Consider the following 17,545-nt stretch of genomic DNA (forward strand, 5'->3'; position numbering starts at 1 on the left):
AGAGAGGCAAGCCAAGGGACCCTCCGTCTCCAACACTGGTGGCAGCGGTGGGACAGGAGCGCAATCCCCAACAACTGGCAGTCGGCGAGCAGCGGTCCGCAGTGCCGCCGCTCGGCGGAGAGCCCTCTACTGGCGCGATGGCAAAGACGGTACATTCCACACGGTCAGCTGTATGACCCAAATCACGACTGCTGTTGCAACTGAGAAGGAAATACAGTTTCCTTACTTCTCAAGAGTACCGTGATTGGATCTCAATTATAGTGTCTAATTTTTATAACCATAAATTTGCTAATTCAAACTAAACTCAATGAATGACATGTTTTAATGGCATGGTTAGAAACGATAGAAATCACACTTCATTCACAAATTGAACTGGCGTTCCTCTGCGACGCCACAGTGGGAGGTTCAAAAGACACTTCCTGTTTTGGTATTCTTTTGTTAGCACAAGTGATTAGGAGATGTTTCATGCATAAATTAGATGTCCGTTTATAGTGCTGCTGATGGACTTGGCGCTTGGCTGTCAAGTAAAGGGCCTGGAGTATGTGTTCAATCAGTGTGGCTTCGAAGTTCTGGAGCAGTTCTTCGCGGATCCACCACCAATTGGCATCACGATTAGATGACAACGGCGTAAAGTCTTCTGCAGTCTCTTGCACTCACACACACCAGGAGCTATTGCTTGTATCCTGCTGGTCTTGTGCACTTTTGCCGCTGCCTGGTTTGGACGCCGACTCTACGTTGGACATGCCTTCGTACGAAATGATTTCCTTGTGGACCTTTGTGACGTAGCTGAAAGAAAAAAAAGGCGTCATGATGACGTAGCAAACAACTGTACAAATGCGAGGCCGTATTTTTATTGTGCGGTCATAAGTGGGAAACCGTGTTTTTAAAATGTAACCAACTGCTTGTCCTAAGCTACTCTTGCTCTAAACCTTTTTGTCCCTTAACCACTGCCTTATACACAGGAATGGTAGCTAGGCCACAAAACACTTATCTCAGCTACTATGATGCATGTTTTACTTTATGAAGTCGATGAAATAATAATAATAATTGGTTCTGGGGGAAAGGAAATGGCGCAGTATCTGTCTCATATATCGTTGGACACCTTAACCGCGCCGTAAGGGAAGGGATAAAGGAGGGAGTGTAAGAAGAAAGGAAGACTGATCTACGTTTCATCAGAGATCTTCACAAAATCAAAAACTCGGCCTATGCTAGAACGTGTACGCAGATGAAGCCATAGTTAAAAAGTACAAAGTAACTCAGTGGTCTCCTTCCAATCCCCTACAAGTGAAGTGAGGCATGGGGAGAGAGGCGGGGCGGTGAAGGTGCGGTTGGCAAGCGGCAGGTGTAGAGAGAGAGAGAGAGAGTGAGAGAGATCCCCCTAACCACCACCTGCCACGGTTTACAGGTTGAGGCTTCAGGTAGACGCCGACGCCATTGGACAGTTTCAGCTTTCATGGCCCTGCTAGTGCCATCGCACTTAAGCTTCAAAGTAACAATGACTGGTGCTCGAAGTTTACCGCAAAAAAGTGCACAAACACTCAGCGTGACGGTGTACACTTTTCTACCGGCAAATTACTGTTTTTAGAATGCAGTATTGCCTTTCCAAACGGCAGTGTGCGCTTTTAAGTTCAGAGCTGCGGAATAATACGCACTATTACTCAATAAGGGCTACTGGCCTCATAACCTTGAAAAATAGGATGTGTGGTGAAGCCTCATAAGGTGGTCGCGTGATGCGGAAGATGGCAGGAAATAAACGACACTTCTAATGAGGGTGACCTCGGGCAACCTGGAGAAATAAGATAAGTATTGCCGCGGCCGGGTCTCCGGGGCCGCGGCAGTGCTAACAGATGAGCTTCGCTGGTCACTGAACAAGAGCACTATGCTATTGCCGCAGTTGATCACTCCGCGTGTTAAACTGCGAGATACTCCAGCGCTGTTCAATGCACGTCAACTTCCATATGTCGGCAAGTCAAAAATGGGAAGGAAACGCGCTTTCAATGGCGCTCTCATGCACGTTGCTTTGACGTCCAGCTGCAAAAACCTTCTTTTGCATACTATTTCGATATTAGCTATGCTAACCCACCAGCACATTTTTTTTTAAATGCGGACCGATGTCCCCATACAATAGCGATTATGAATTCCGCCACGCTTGACAGTGAGATCCGCACCCTTCATGATCGAACAAGAGGTATTCTGTTTCAAAGTTAGCGTTCCAGAGAAGTCAATCTGCATATTAATCCTTATTAAACAAATTATTATTCACATGTAAGCTACATGCACGCCTGTTTTTCGAAATACCTTACCAATAGGGAAATAATAGGAAATACAGAGACACTTTGAATCTAGGTGGCGAAATAACAAATGTAAAAAACAGGTTCTTCTTTGCGAATGGACTGTTCCCTTTCTCATTGCAGTTACCTGTACATAGCCGTTGACTCCATCGTGTTCATATTTTTACTCAGTCTAATTATTTTTCACTTTACCGTCTAATACACACGTGCATCGATAGCTTTTCCCTGAGTAGTAGTGATCCTCTGCTGTAACTGAACCTGAGTTGTATCCGCCGCGGTGGTGCAGTGGTTATGCGTTCGGCTGCTGACCCGAAATACGCGGGTTTGATCCCGGCCACGGCGGCCGAATTTCGATGGAGGCGAAATTCTAGAGGCCCATGTACTGTGCGATATCAGTGCACGTTAAAGAACCCCAGGGGGTCGAAATTCTCGGCGCCCTTCACTACGGCGTCTGTCATGGCCTAAGTCGCTTTGGGACGTTAAACCCCGTAAACCAAACCAAACCTGAACCTGAGCTGTAAATAAGCGCCTACGTGGGCCTTTGCCTGCTTTGGTTCCAATTTTCCAGTGCACGCTCGCCCTTCATTAGAAGGTGCGAGTGCATGCAGTAATGATTAAGGGTGGTCGGCGTACGCAATCAATCCAGTGGCGATGCAGGCGATCAGTGCGGCGACCAGGAATGGCAGACCCGGCAAACCAGGCAGGAATTCCAGTGACACGTTGAAGAGCCAGGTGAGTACCACGTCCCCGGCGATGGGCACAAGTGAGTCGAAGGAGGATAGAAAAGCGAACACCTTTCCTGCGAGGAGGAGGAGGAGGCACGCCAGGTTCACGAGCTTGACCGCGTAGCGTGCTTTGCCGCTTTTAGAACTCACGCTCTGAAATAGAACTGTAGCTCGATTTATTAGGTATACACCAGGCATCTTGCCTTTCAAGTTTTTAAGGCAGACATGTCTCAAACGGCTGTAACTGTGGTTTGTCGGTCCCGTTGCCAGAGTTCTGTCCGCAGTTTTTATTCGAGAATGCGCTATGATGTCAGGTATGTGTTGTATCATTAGAAAGCGAACTGCCGTCACAAACGACCCCGGGAAATTTGAAAATGACGCTAAGGGACATTCAGCATGAGTGTTGGTAGAAGCCCTGGTGTCTTTGTGATTTTCAAATTGCTCGCTGACCGGCTAATTTTAATGCACCAATATCAAACATCTATCAGTCGAGTGCTTTGATTGACACATGTCTGGCTCACATATCGCGGCACGAAATGTTGAAGACGCACTGGTCTGCCAAAAGTGCGTCTTGTTTGGGGGATGACCGCTGCAGTCTCGTTCGACCCCTGTCAACTGCCCACTTCTTTTAAAGCGGTACTACAGGTCCGACCTCAATTGACACTATGATGCGCTAACTGAACCAAATCGTAGTGAACACATTTCTGTCTACATTCTCGACTAGCGTGACAGTTTCTTGAGTGCTCACTTACCGACTTCATCGTCATCCAGAAGCATAGAGTAATGCGTACGGATGCCGACCCTTGCGAGAAAAGTCGGTACGCCGGCAAGGCAGTCTAGAAATAGAATTAGAACCATGTTTAGAAGACGCACATGCACTCGTTGGGTGGAAATGTACAAACGCCTTTTCAAAAGTGCAGCAAGCGTAAAATCTTTCGTGCATTGCTAAGCTTCCGTGGTGAGGTTTGGTTTTTCATATTTATAGATCCGTACGTGGCATCCAGAAATAACTACCATTCACTGAAGCCGCGCAGGATACGATGGCATCAGCCGTGTGGAAAACTACGATTCTAATCTTGCATTGTTAGTACGAAAATGAAGAACACTCTGGCAAGACTTGTACTGGAAATTGTGAAAGGACTTGTAGCCTGTTTTTAAAGTTTTATTTTTAAGTAAAAAACTTGTTAACGAAGCCTGTTTTTAAATTAAAAGTTTTGCTATGAATGGCTTATGAGCTGGTGGTAGTTTTTTATTTTTGAGCGCTAATGAGAAAAACTGGAGTGACTGTCTTACTGTGCTCACCTGAACCACGCCTTAAAGGAAGGACTGAACCACGCCTTAAGGGAAGGACTGAACAAGGCAGTGAAGAAAAGAATAAAAAAAGGCTTCCATTTGTGCAGGGCACCGAATTAGTTACGGGTACCTGGGGTTATTTAGACTTCACTCACATCGCGCAGCCTACGTACGTCTCAGATGCTGCCGCCGTGTTATGGATTCAATCCTTGAGTTACAGATGCTCGCGATAGAAAGTGCTACGCCAATGTATTTTCGCACTGCTACTTTACGCTATCATTGGGTTCACTGCCTTATCTAAGGATCACTCAGTACTCACAGATATAGTAGAGCCACTCCTTGTAGGCGATTCCGAGTATCAGCATTTCCGCTACAATGAAGCAAACTCCGACAAGGGCCATGAAGGGGTCGCTCACTTTGAACACTCTGAGGAAGAGGTATATGATGGGCAGATTCATGGCCGCACCGACTAAGGCCGACGCGGTCTGCACAACCGTGTATCGAGCCACCGTCCAGGAGTACATATGGTGGACGTAGAAGTAAGTGATTGACATCGCTGCGAAAAGGAATGCAAGGTTTCTTGAGAAACCACAGCGTTCATAGAAGGTTAAAATTATTGCACTTCTTCGATGATTTCTGAGATACAGGGACTTGATGAGTTGAGCTACATAATAGCTGGGACACGCAATTTGTGATCACAGAGCACATTACCAAGCAAAACGCATTCAATGCCGTTCGGATTAGAATTCAGTCAGGCCTTAAACATAACTGGACACATTCATTTCAAAGCTCTTACCCCTTTTCGAGGTATATTATGCAGTGGATAACTACTATTTCAAGTCAAGCTGTCCTAAACTGTTGCATATCATGCTTAAAGCAACTAGAACTCGTTTTTTATGGATAGAATCTGTTGATTTCCAATAGTTTCGAAACGGCGGGTTGTGTTTCAGCTCACGAGTTGCCCAACCAAGCAAGAGAGTTCCATTTTCTTCGTATGAAAAATATTTAACATACCCAGCAATTATGTACAAAGGCATTTTTGAACAGGAAACTATTTATCAATGCAATGTTTTTCTTATAATTTAAGATTTCTCTATAAGAATCACCATATCCTCATATCGCCCGTCGTCAAAATTGTTCCCCATTGCTTTTCTATGGGAGTCTTAACTCTTTAATACGACCGATGGGAACACTATAACAGAAAGATTTAGCTATATATCAGAAGAATGGACCATTACCTTCAATATTAGCGTAGAGATATCTTGCAATTTTTGAATTTTCAAAGTTTTTCTCGCGAATTGCTAGACATCATGTCCACTCTGGTAAAGACAAATAATGGGCTCCCGGAATGAGGGCCCAGCCAAACTTCGTATGCATTAAACGTTTCTCTCCCTCTCTCTTTATCTCATGTGACTATAAATGCAGCAATGAGTACAGAATGTCTTGTGCGTTCACATACTCACTTGCATGGTCAATCACCACGCAGCAGGTAGCGGCCACGAGACACCACAACTGAGCCCTTCCCTTGTTAGGCCTACGCTTCATCGTGCTCTTCAAGCCCGCGTACATGTTGTCCAATCGGAACAGGTTTCGCACTCGAAGCGCGAGTCCGTCCGTCAGATTCTCAGGCTTCACCACGTTGCCAAGAGCAAAGCAAGCCCAAAGCAGCCCCAGAGTCCCTACCAGGAAGGACACGCCAAGCACCGAGTTCCAGCCGAAGCGGCCGTAAATCAATCCTCCGGTGAAACCACCCAGAGGAGCGCTCAGCGTTATGGTCATGTTGAGCGCAAAGAACCGCCCCCTCCGCCTCTTTGAACCGGTTGTGACGATCGCTTGACTGTGGACTGCGGTGAAGACGGAGATCAGGCCGCCGCTACAGCCGTCAGGAATAGAAGCGAGGACGTTGGCGTACAGGGGCAACTGCATGTGGCGCACGGTGACCAGGTTTAGCACGGTAGTTGCCAGGAACCCTAACGTCGCGAACACGACCGGCGTTCGGTAGCCGTACTTGTCGCACCAGGGCCCGATAAATATTGATATGATCGCGGAGGGTGCCATGGCGACGACCATCTGCATCGTGCTCATGGCGCTCGATATCTGCTCGGCATCGCTTTTGATGTCTTCGTAATCGTCCAAGTGAGAGCAGACGCTGGCGTTGAGCTTCAGGGTGTAGAGGCATGCCTTTTTGATGAGTAGTTCCTGAAATACGATTGACGTGCAAGTGATTAGAATTTTTTTTATTTACATATGTACACATGCCAAGGTTACTGGATACATTGACATTAACAAGTAGACATGAAGCTAAGTTTGTAAGGCGAGCCAATTAAAGAAGCACGATAAGCATTTTTGAGTAACTAACAGGAATTGTTCGTGGGCGAGGTAAAACGGGATAGCATACTCATTAACAGAATGACAGGAGAGAAACAGCAATAGTCTAACACAGAAAAAAAGGCCTTAGCGCCAGTTTAGCATAAAAACAGGACGAGGCGATTGTTGCTAACAGAACTAAATAGGCATGACCACTGCCGGAGAAACTTCCTCTCCGAAGAAAAAGAGTTCTTCCGACAAGAAACTGATCAGCTCCCTTCGAAGACGGCCAAGTATTGGCCATACAGCGTGGCGTCGAAAGCCGCCAGTGACCACGGCGCTTCGACTGCACTATAAACTAAAAAGACCCGCAACAATTACAGGCGAACAAAACGGTCGCTGGGGAAGCAGCCGCGGAAGAAAACGCTCGAAATGCCCTGCCCAAAAAATCCCGTATGAACATCTCGCCAACACAAACGCGGTTCCACGCAGGTGACTGTAGCGTGGCGATTAGATTCCGGGAGCGGGAAATTCGGACAGGTAATCGAGTGTAACACATTCCACCGCTCCAGCTGATCACAAGAAGGCAGCACTGCCCAAACAAGGTTCCAAAGAAAGTCGCGTAGATGGTCTGGGAGAGGCGTCGACGCTAAGCGCGCACATTGAACGCGGCGCATGGGTGATCGGCAAGCTGCCGGAACAACAGGCAACAACAGCGAGCCCATAATGTCCACCACACGGTCTGTTAAAATGAGGTACTACTGCTCTTACATGCCTGAAAAAGGAACTCAAGTAGCGTAGAAAGCGGTAGGCTGCTCTGAGTGAGCTCAATGATAAACGCGCAAGTGGGCGCGATTCGAAACGAAGGACAGTTTGCAAGGCGTCTTCGTGGGCGAGGTGCACTCCGCAATACGTTCATACGGACGCCAAAATGTAGCATAGAAAACTAAAATAAAAATTAAATTTCAAACCTCACCATGTTAAAGGAACACATGTGCTGTTATATCAATGGGACGTGAAATAGTTCATGCGCGAAAATATTAACATCTGCGCACAGTATTTAAATATGAAGAAGGCATAAAGAAAACGTTTTCAACGTTAAACTTGGCCAACCGTGGAATTAAGCGGAAAGGAAGGACGCTTGCTAAGTGTCTGAGGTTCGTTCATGGCAGCTCCGCTACACGCTCGCGACAGCCATTCTATAAATGTGGATTAGCTCAGCTAATCCAGGAGATACAAAGCGAAACCTGTCGGCGTTCATTGTGTTCATTGTAGATGGCGTTGACAACGTTCTAGACGCCGATGATTTTGAGGAAAGGAAGGGCGCATAACTAGCTCCCGAAGTCGGTGGACGCCTATAATCATTCTAAATTGGTTGTTGGGGAAACGAAATTGCGCACTAGCAGTCACGTCTCGGTGGGCACCTGAACTGCGCTGTTAGGGAAGGGACAAGGGAGGACAGAAAAAATAAATGAAAGAGGTGCCGTAGTATCAATCGTGCTTTGAGGCACACAACATGGTGATGGTGTGAGAGAGAGATGTGGGCTGCATGCATTAGTGCTAGCAACGTTGCGGCATGCACGCGGAACTGCAGCAATAAGCAGCCGCGTTCACTGGGTGACCAACTTCTCGCGATCAACCATTAACTGGCACCTGCCAGGGTGGCATGGTGGGCGCGCTGCCTATCCAGTGTGCGGAACGCAATCAAAAGCATATTTTGGCAGTTGAAACCAACTCCACGTACATGAAAGCGAGAGTGAGGTGTCCATTGATCCAGGGAGTCAGTTGTGCGCCTTTTTGTGAATATCAACGGCCCCTACAACGTTGTGAACGCCAATGAACGCCGGCGGTTCTAATGCAAATTGTTTTGAAGAAAAAAAATGGCGCAGTAATTGACACAAATATATCGGTGGACACCGGAACCGCGCCGTAAGGGAAGGGAGGAAGGTGGGAGTGAAAGAAAGAAGAGAGAAAGAGGTGTCGTAGTGGTCGTCTCCACAGCACACGGGCGCCTGCGTTTCTCCTCCACCCGCCGCGGTGGCTCAGTGGTTAGGCATTCGGCTACTGATTCGGAGTACCCTGGTTCGAACCACGGTGGCAGCGTTTCGATGGAGGCTAAGCGCTAAGGCGCCCGTGTGCTGTTCGATGTCAGAGCACGTTAAAGATCCCCAGGTGGTCGAAATTATTCCGGAGCCCTCTACTACGGCTCCTATTTCTTCCTTTCTTCTTTCACTCCCTCTGACCCTGCCCTTACGGCACGGTTCAGGTGTCCGCGGATATGACACAGATACTGCGCCATTTTCTTTCCCCCCAAAAAACTAATTACTCCATCGAAACGCGGCCGCCGCGGTCGGGTTCGATGCCGGGGACTGCGGCTCAGTAGCCGAGCGCCTTAACCACTGAGCCACCGCGGCGGCGTAACGCTGGTGGATCACTTGCTTTAACGCGACAGCGTTAAGGAGCTCGTGTCGCCGAAAAGCCGGTGACGTCGGCGTCGGCGGCGTTGGCCATGAGCGAAAAATGGCGCATCTCGGTGGACGACTGAACCGCGCCGTAAGGGAAGAGATTTTCCTTTCCTTACAGCGCGGTACGGGTGTCCAGCGTGAATTGTGAGACAGGCGTCATTTCTTTTCCTTAAAACCAATTTTCATTTCATTTTCCTTCCCTTACGGCCCGGGTCGGGTGTCCATCGAGATATATAAGACAGGCGTCCCTTTCTTAAATTGTTCAAAGGGGCACGCGTCGCGCCGAACTGTCGATGGCGTTCCGCGCACTCCTTGGCAACGCTGGAACACGCTTTCGCGTCTAACTCTTAAAGACGAAGTTTAAGCGTCCTCCAAATTTTTGTTTCGTTTTTGAGAAAATGAAACGGCACAGTCACATCTTGGTAGACACCGGACCCACGCCGTAAGAAAAGGCATAAAGCAGGGAGGGAAAGAAGAAAGGAACAAAGCGGCGGCTACCTTGTTTGGTTATTGAGGAAAAGAAATGGCCCAGTAACAGTCACGTCTTGGTAGACACCCGAACCGCACCGAAAGGGAAGGGATAAAGGAGGGAGAGAAATAAGAAAGGAAGGAAAAGAAAACTGAAGATAGAAAATTGATTTTTGAGGAAAGGAAATGGTGCAGCATCTGTCTCACATCTCGGTGGACACCTCAACCGCGCCTTAAGGGATCCTTGGTTGGGGTGAAGGTCGTTCAACGTCGTTGTGCTGCCGACCCGGACTGCTTTACCTAGCGTAGTGAAGCTTTTCGCTTCAAGAGTGGCAATGGTAGACACTCAAGAAAGACAGAATGTGTACATGTATATACAGCCGTTATCAATAATTATAATATTAATTGGTTTTTGAGGAAAAGAAATGACGCAGTATCTGTCTCATATATAGTTGGGCACCTGAACCGCGCCGTAAGAGAAGGGATAAAGGAGGGGAGGGACTGAGAGAAGAAAGGAAGAACGAGGTGCCGTAGTGGATGGCTCCTGAATAATTTCGACCACCTGGAGATCTTTAACGTGCACTGACATCGCACAGCACACGGGCGCCTTAGCGTTTTGCCTCCATAAAAACGAGCCGCCGCGGTCGGGTTCGAACCCGGGAACTACGGATCAGTAGCCAGCCGTTATCAAAAGTAGAAGATTCAAGGGACTTGCTTGTTTTCACTTATTTAGCCACCGGGCCTATAGGCATTACGGAGGAGGAGGATGTACAAAAAGTTGACTTAAGCAGCGTCAGCAACAAGACTTATCAACACCGCATCTGGAAGCAATGATAAAACAAATAAAAACGTAAAAATTGCGAAAATAAAAGTATGCAGAGAAGCAGAAAACTGAAAAAAGCGGCTATTACTACTTAAAAAAGAAAGCATCAGTAGACTTAACAGGGGAAGTGTTTCAAGGCAACCTTTTCCGTTCGTGGACTGTAATTTATAAAAAACGCAATTGAAGTGCATCAGTGTTTGCAGGCGATCTCCGGTATCTTGAATCTGTCGTCTACGCGGTCAGAGATACAGTGAGGTGCAAGCATTTCGTTTCTTTGAATACAACCAAGATCGAAAATGGTAAATCACGTCGAAAGCCTAAGTAACAAAATTATGTTGATGGTTTTCCAAATTGTCCCAACGCAGTCTTCCTTGCCGTGTCGTGAGTCTCGCGTAGAAATCGTAGAGGCCTTTAATTTCGGAGAGGTAAACGTAAGAGCACCCGTAACCATGAACGGATTCGAAAACCTTTCAGTGCATAACCAGCCTCACGACGTGACCCAGAAGCAAGCGATGTTTAAACTTCTCTAAAAAAGCTGTGCCACAAGCTTTTTTCTCGCGGATACAATGGGCATGTTCTTTAGAGCTTATCTCAATGACTTCGAGTGTTCTGTACGCTTGCAAGAAACTTAAAAACGATTTTACACTAGAATTTCGCGCCACATCCCTCTGCTGTCAAATCTCACTAGTTTGAAGTCGCATGATTGAGCGCCCTCTGTTAAAGTTCGAAAAGTCAGCGTTGATGTGCAAAAGTGCAATTTTAAATATTCTTTCGACCACCTGGGGATCTTTAACGTGCACTGACATCGCACAGCACACGGGAGCCTTAGCGTTTTTTTTTTATGGAGGAAAAACTCTAAGGCGCCCGTGTGCTGTGCGATGTCAGTGCACGTTAAAGATCCCCAGGTGGTCGAAATTATTCCGGAGCCCTCCACTACGGCACCTAATTCTTCCTTTCTTCTTTCACTCCCTCTCTTATCCCTTCCCTTACGGCGCGGTTCAGGTGTCCAACGATATATGAGACAGATACTGCGCCATTTCCTTTCCCCAAAAAACCAATTATTATTAAATATTCTTTGCTGAGTGTGGGAAAAACGTCCCACGTGCTCCCAGTGAACCCAATTGAAAAAAGAACGCTTGCTTTTTGTTTGTCTTGCGCACCAGTGTGGTATTGTAAGTAAAAAAGGCACACACGGTTGAAGGCTCTGGATTGATTGCTACCACCATGCACAGTGGTTCTTGCACTTAATTTGCTTCGAAATGTGTCTACAGTGACTAGGATGGAACGCACAACCTTGCGCTCTGAAGTTTCCTTTCTTCAGATACCCACCTGTATTGGTGTGACGATCATGAAGCGAGCCGAGAGATACAAGACAAAAAAAACCTCAAGCCTGGCCTTGAAAATGCCGTCGAGCATTCGACGGTACAGGTGAGCAGCCGAGGTGATGGTGACGTTAATGACTGGCGGGACTGCTTGGTGGTCGCCGTCATCGACTGGTTCCATGATTGGCCCGGGGCCCATAGCAACTCGTGAAGAGGGCGGTGACGTATCGTCGGTGCTGAGGAGGATGACCGGCGGACCTTGTTGGCCATCGCCAATACGGTGCACTCTGTCACCGCACGTTGGAAGCTCGCTTTCCGAAGGTGGCGTCATCTCTGCTGGTAAAGGCAGCTGCAAAATTGTCGATGCGAATAAAAAAGTGCGCGTAGTCGACGGCACAAGGAGAGACGAACACAAAGCACACACAAAGCGGAGATGAGATTAGAGCAACAAAGCCACGTAGCCACGTTTGCCCTCACTTAAGAATAGATGAATAGGCGAAAATGACCTATTTGTAGGTGTTGCTGCTGCTGTTGTTGTTGTTGTTGTTGTGTTGGGTGTAATGGCTCATGAGGTATTTGTGAAGTCTGCAAAATTTGTTTCTTTTCCTTTTGGTAGAGAAAATACACAAACCAAACTTTTAAGCAATAATGTTTCCTTGTTCACAGCAAATCTTGAAACATCAGCTCTCAACGTACATGAAATTGAAGCGTAGGTAACGCATTGAAACTATCACAGAGGCGGACTTATGGGCGAACTTTGGGTATGGCGTTAGAGATGGGTCGAGTGGGCTATATGGCCTGGTTTTCCAAAGCATCTATTAGGAAGCGAATGCAGCATTCTGTTGGAAACTTTCTCGGCGTTGGCGACAATAAGGAGGTGACTGCCTCCTCTCCTAAATCCACCTTCGTATCGCCGCGAAACCCGAACCTCACGAGAAACAGCCGATGGAACTTCAATGGACCAACGGCTTAATGAGCAAGACGATCGTTTGAGTCCGGCGCTTTATGCTAATGAACTTCAGTAGCATGTTCCTGTATGGTTTTTCTCTGTTTGTATGCGTTAAGTAGGCGCAGCTGTTCCCTGGACTTGATTGGTCGATAACTTATTTTGTTAGTGAATGCTTTTATTTTCAACTTCTGGAGATAAAGATCAGGCAACAAATGCACAGCTTTGCTCTAACGTTTGCATGGTATGGAAATTTCAAGATTACAGCTTAGACAAGGTAGCAAGCGTTAAAGAAAGAAAGTAAAGCACGGGACCACGGTATCGCTCTTCACTTCTTTGAAGACTCCGTTAACCACACGATCACCACTCAGGAACATATTTCATGGATAGACATATGCGACAATATATCCCTGCGTTAAATCACCCAACCGCTACAGAAAATAGCTCTGTGACACTTCCACCGCGCATAATAATTCCTGAGGAACCTTCCGAGAAAATCATGTAGTTTTTATTTTTTCTTGGAATGGGAATAGAAGGAACATATACCCAGCAATTCTGGACACAAGCATTTTTGAGCGGGAAACCATTTATAAACACAATTTCTTTCATACAATGTAAGATTTCACTATAACAATCAATATATCTACAGATCATCCGAGAGCAGTTTTCAATTTTTTTTCTATTAACGATTTTGCTATCATCAAAAGTGTTCATCATAGGTTTCTGTATGGGAGTTTTAACTGTTTGATTCGACCAATGAAAACACTTTAAAAGAAAGATTTTTCTACATTTAAGAAGAATGAACCATTATCTTCAATGTTATCATAAAATTATCTTATAATATTTCAATTTTAAACATTTTTGTTCGAAGTTGCTGGACTTGCAGAGTTGTGAGGTGAGCCAAATTTACTGGTCAATTTTTTCTGCTGTGATGACGTAATGCAAGAGAAGCTTCACTTTAACATGAGCTACGCTTAGCCAGCAGTAACCATCACGACAGTTTAGAAGAGCATTATCACAGCAAACAGAAAAAATTTCCCTCGTTATGACTCTAGAAAACGTGAAATATTTATTCTGTCTATTACAGCTAGATTCCATTTTATTCCACCAGTAGATTCTCTCGAAATTAATGAAATAAAAAGTTAATAATCCAGAGCCATAGAAGCAACTGTACAGCCATTAAAAGCTGGAAGGCAAATATGGAGGTTAGTCGAAGAGGTGAGGTTGAGGAGTCATAGAATACACGTTGGATGAATCACTTCATGCGTGCAGTGAACGCAAGAAATTTCTTGGTAATGAGAAAGCACAAGTGATTTACTGATGCCGACGTCTATAGCCTCCACAAAAAAATATTAAAACAAATATTAAAAACGAACATGAATAGCGCAGCTGGCAAAACTGCGGTGCGTTTTATGCCTGTGCTTTTCTAGTTTTCTGGAATCTTGGCTGCGTCACCGGAAATGGCAATTAAAAAGAAACAACCGTTGCAGCTTCGGGTAGCGATGTTAATGAAATAAACAAAAGAAAAAAGAACGAAATAGCTTGAATTGATTTCATTGCCATTTTACATTTATTTATTATTTACTATGCTGGCTGCGCAGTGTCACGTCACCTAGGGTGCCTCGATGCCAGCGCCGCCGTGGTGGAGAGATCTTCAGCGGCGCCGCCATATTGAATCGCACGGGATCAGCGGCGCTAGCGTCTGTAAGGGCGCTGTTCATGCTCCCGGCGCGCTTCGAAGTGCTTGAACGGCCTTTTGCAGCGAGAGCTACACAGGGCTACCAGTCGAGCATTTCGCGGTACATGGGAGAGGCCAGTTGTGATTCAATATGGCGGTGTCGCTTAAGTTGTCTCCACCCGGTGCCTGGCGCTGGTATCGAGGCACCCTAACGCCACCTGGTGGAAGTGACCCCCTTGTAGCTCATTCTTGAAACGGCTGACTGGCACTTTCGTCTATTCGTTATACATCAGGCATAACTGAGCAGCGCTGCCTATGCAGTGGCAGCTGTTGAACACAAGCTAACTAGGCGTTGAGTGATACTTTGCAACTTTACGGAAATGAGGCACGTTTTCCTTACGACTCAATGAGATAAATCTTGCTGAACTATCATCGCTAACACGTTATCCTCCTGCTTAGAATTAATCTCGCGCTTACTTAATCTGCCAGTTATTGTTTGTTTTGTAAAAAAATGTTATTTTGCAAGTGAACAGACATACCAGTTGTAAAATGCTAATTGCGTCGTCAAGTTGCTTGAAGGGCAGCTGAACATTACGGTACCAGGAAACAAACGACCCTTGCTACACTACAAGTTTTGGCGCCAAAAACTATCTGAGGCAGCAATTCAATTGTCATGGCCTCGTATTCACTCAAGTAAAAATGTAGAAAAATAAGACCCGCTTTTTATGACTAAGAAGGGAACCAATTTCCTGAACGATTCCTGAACGACCCTTAAACAAAAAAGTATGGCAGCGCTTATCCTCGCTCTCAAAGCTAAGTTGCCTTTAGTTAGTAAATGCTAACTTGTACCGAAGCCATGTAGAGCGTAGTCGGTGTCAGTCAAATGTAGTTAGATGTTGGCGATTAAGCAGATTTGACTTCAAAAATTGCCACATTTTCGGAATAAGCTGTACAGCTCAGAAAAATTCGAGCATCGCAATGCACACAGAGCTGAGTGGTTAGTGTATCTTGCCTTTTACGGCGCCGGTGTCCCCGTTGGCGCTGTAACACTTATTCGAATAACGGGAACGAACTAGCTCAGAGGAATATTTTACTAAATGCCACACTTTCGGGCGCTCTTAGAGCGCAAGGAAGCGATTTTAAATTATTGTATACATCGTGGCTCACGTCGATGAGACCAGCGTCTCGAAATCCATCATGAATGAGCCACAGGTAAAGCCTCTGTCAAAAGTGCACGGGCCATAGGGTTTGCTTCTAAGCTGTTTAGCGGGGCTCCCCCAAATATCTAGCAGACCAAAGCTTGGGAGGATTGAGGATTTGAAGCCATTCTTCTTTCGATACACTACGGTCTCTGAGAAGGAATGACCAGGCGAGCTGCAGGTCTCACAAGAAAAGCCCCTTTTGGGCTGTACGTTAAGTCACTCCACGGCATTCTGCGGTCGACAAAAATAATATTCTCATTGAGCAGTAGGCAAACACTGCAGTCTTTTTGACAGAACAAAAGCCAATAATAACGTAGTCCAATGCTGCAGCAGCTCTTCTACATAGATGTCGGCGCAAGAACGAAGCATTCGTCATTGCTGTCACTCGTCGTCTCTGTGACACACCAGTTACATTATTGGTGTCGTCGCACACGGCCGTTGCTGGGCCGTACGCCAATTTGTAACGTAGCACGTGGCATCACGGACTCAAGTTGCTGTAGAGTGAGACATGATTACGTTCTTACAACACACTTTCTCGTTCTTCAAGCACACAAACAGTAAAGAATGCTAAAGAAACATTCTCCGAAGCGAAAATATCTGAGCCGCTTTAAACCTGTCCGTGCTCGCCACAGCCAGATTCCTCAATATCTTAAAAATATCTAGATTATAGCAATAATAATAATAATATTTGGTTTTGAGGGAAAGAAAATGACACAGTATCTGTCTCATATATCGTTGGACACCTGAACCGCGCCGTAAGGGAAGGGATAAAGGATGGAGTGAAAGAAGAAAGAGGTGCCGTAGTGGAGGGCTCCGGAATATTTTCTCTAGATTATAGCAATATTTTTAACTTACGGATCTGCCGAATGCTCGATGTCCGTTGTCTGCCTGTCTCTGCTGTGGCACGTATTCAAGCGGTACGCTGATCGCTGGCCCCAATACAACATCTGTGCTCTTGTATGCTGCGACGCTCTGTCGCTGTTCTACCGAACAGGAGCACGGATTTATACGCGACCGTCAACGTCTCTAGCAGCTCCCGCTCGTATATTTCACTATTTTTTTTCAGAAACATTCTGCCTGGCAACAAAGCTGCTTGATAGCCTTGCAATCAGGAAGAAGAAATTTAAAAAACAAAGCACGCTTCTGCTCGACGGTTGTTAATATTTTTTTAGTTTTTTTCTTCTTCCCGAGGGGAATGTTTGAAATGTGCAGTGAGTCGTCAAAACATGCGCAGCTGCTCAGAACGCTTCGCCTATCATCGAAAGGGGCCGCGTGTTTTCGTGTACCGCTGTATAACTTCGGTGCCCGCATAAACTTCGCGAAGCCGTTGCCAGGGCGACACTATTTACATGCTTGAAGTTATGCAGCAATGTGGTCCTAGATACCGTGCCTATTTCAGCGACACGCCGTTAGCTGAGTTGCTACGCGGATACTCGCGTGAAAGAAGTCTCCCGCAGGTGGGCCACTCATTGCTCAAGCACGCAGTGCTGCCGATTCCCTGCTTCACTTAACCTCTCTCATTTTTCTTTCCGTGTGTCTTTGGTATCTCTCAGCGAGGAAATAATATGAGTCCTATACAGATCAGCATCATCATCATCATGAGCCCGACTACGCTACTGCAAGGCATAGGTTTCTTCCATACATCTCCAATTAACCCTGTTCAGTGCCAGCCGTGGTCACCCTATTTCCACAAACTTCTTACACAAATTTCTTAACTGAATAAAGCTGAGATTTGAAAATAGTTGTTAGAGCGTATTGTCTTTGTCTGTTGCGCTGTTCGACGACCTTGAAACTTCTTACTCTCATCCACCCACCTAACTTTCTGCCGCCCCCTGCTACGCTTGCCTTCACTTGGAATTCACTCCGTTACCCTTAAGGACCAGTGGTTATCTTTCCTTTGAATTACACACCCTGCCCCAGCCCATTTCTTTCTATTGATTTCGACTAGGATGTCACTAACGCGTTCTTCATGCCTGACCCGCTTTGTCCTCTTCTAGTCTTTTAACGTTACACCTATCATTTTTA

The 17,545-nt window shown here is 46.2% G+C and overlaps 1 protein-coding gene across 1 annotated transcript; it reads right to left on the reverse strand.

Annotated features, from left to right (window-relative positions):
- Positions 1-299: 299 nt before the first annotated feature.
- Positions 300-16,523, reverse strand: LOC144109964 (putative peptidoglycan muropeptide transporter SLC46). Its single transcript, XM_077642767.1, has 7 exons — positions 16,376-16,523; positions 11,702-12,043; positions 5,773-6,508; positions 4,629-4,865; positions 3,769-3,852; positions 2,925-3,090; positions 300-786 (listed from the first exon to the last, which is right to left on the reverse strand). The coding sequence occupies exons 2-7, from the start codon at positions 12,023-12,025 to the stop codon at positions 654-656; spliced, it is 1,680 nt and encodes a 559-aa protein (XP_077498893.1). The 5' UTR covers positions 12,026-12,043; positions 16,376-16,523; the 3' UTR covers positions 300-653.
- Between the last annotated feature and the right edge of the window lie 1,022 nt (positions 16,524-17,545).

Source organism: Amblyomma americanum, chromosome 11 (genome assembly GCF_052857255.1).
Source record: "Amblyomma americanum isolate KBUSLIRL-KWMA chromosome 11, ASM5285725v1, whole genome shotgun sequence".
Lineage (NCBI taxonomy): Eukaryota > Metazoa > Arthropoda > Arachnida > Ixodida > Ixodidae > Amblyomma > Amblyomma americanum.

Excerpts from the sequence above, each read along its gene's own strand:
- LOC144109964 (XM_077642767.1), bottom strand. The coding sequence starts at position 12,025 with ATGACGCCACCTTCGGAAAGCGAGCTTCCAACGTGCGGTGACAGAGTG. Across the intron at positions 6,509-11,701 it reads TGATCGTCACACCAATACAG|GAACTACTCATCAAAAAGGC; the intron begins GTGGGTATCTGA and ends ATCGTATTTCAG. Across the intron at positions 3,853-4,628 it reads GGAGTGGCTCTACTATATCT|ACTGCCTTGCCGGCGTACCG; the intron begins GTGAGTACTGAG and ends TTCTATTTCTAG.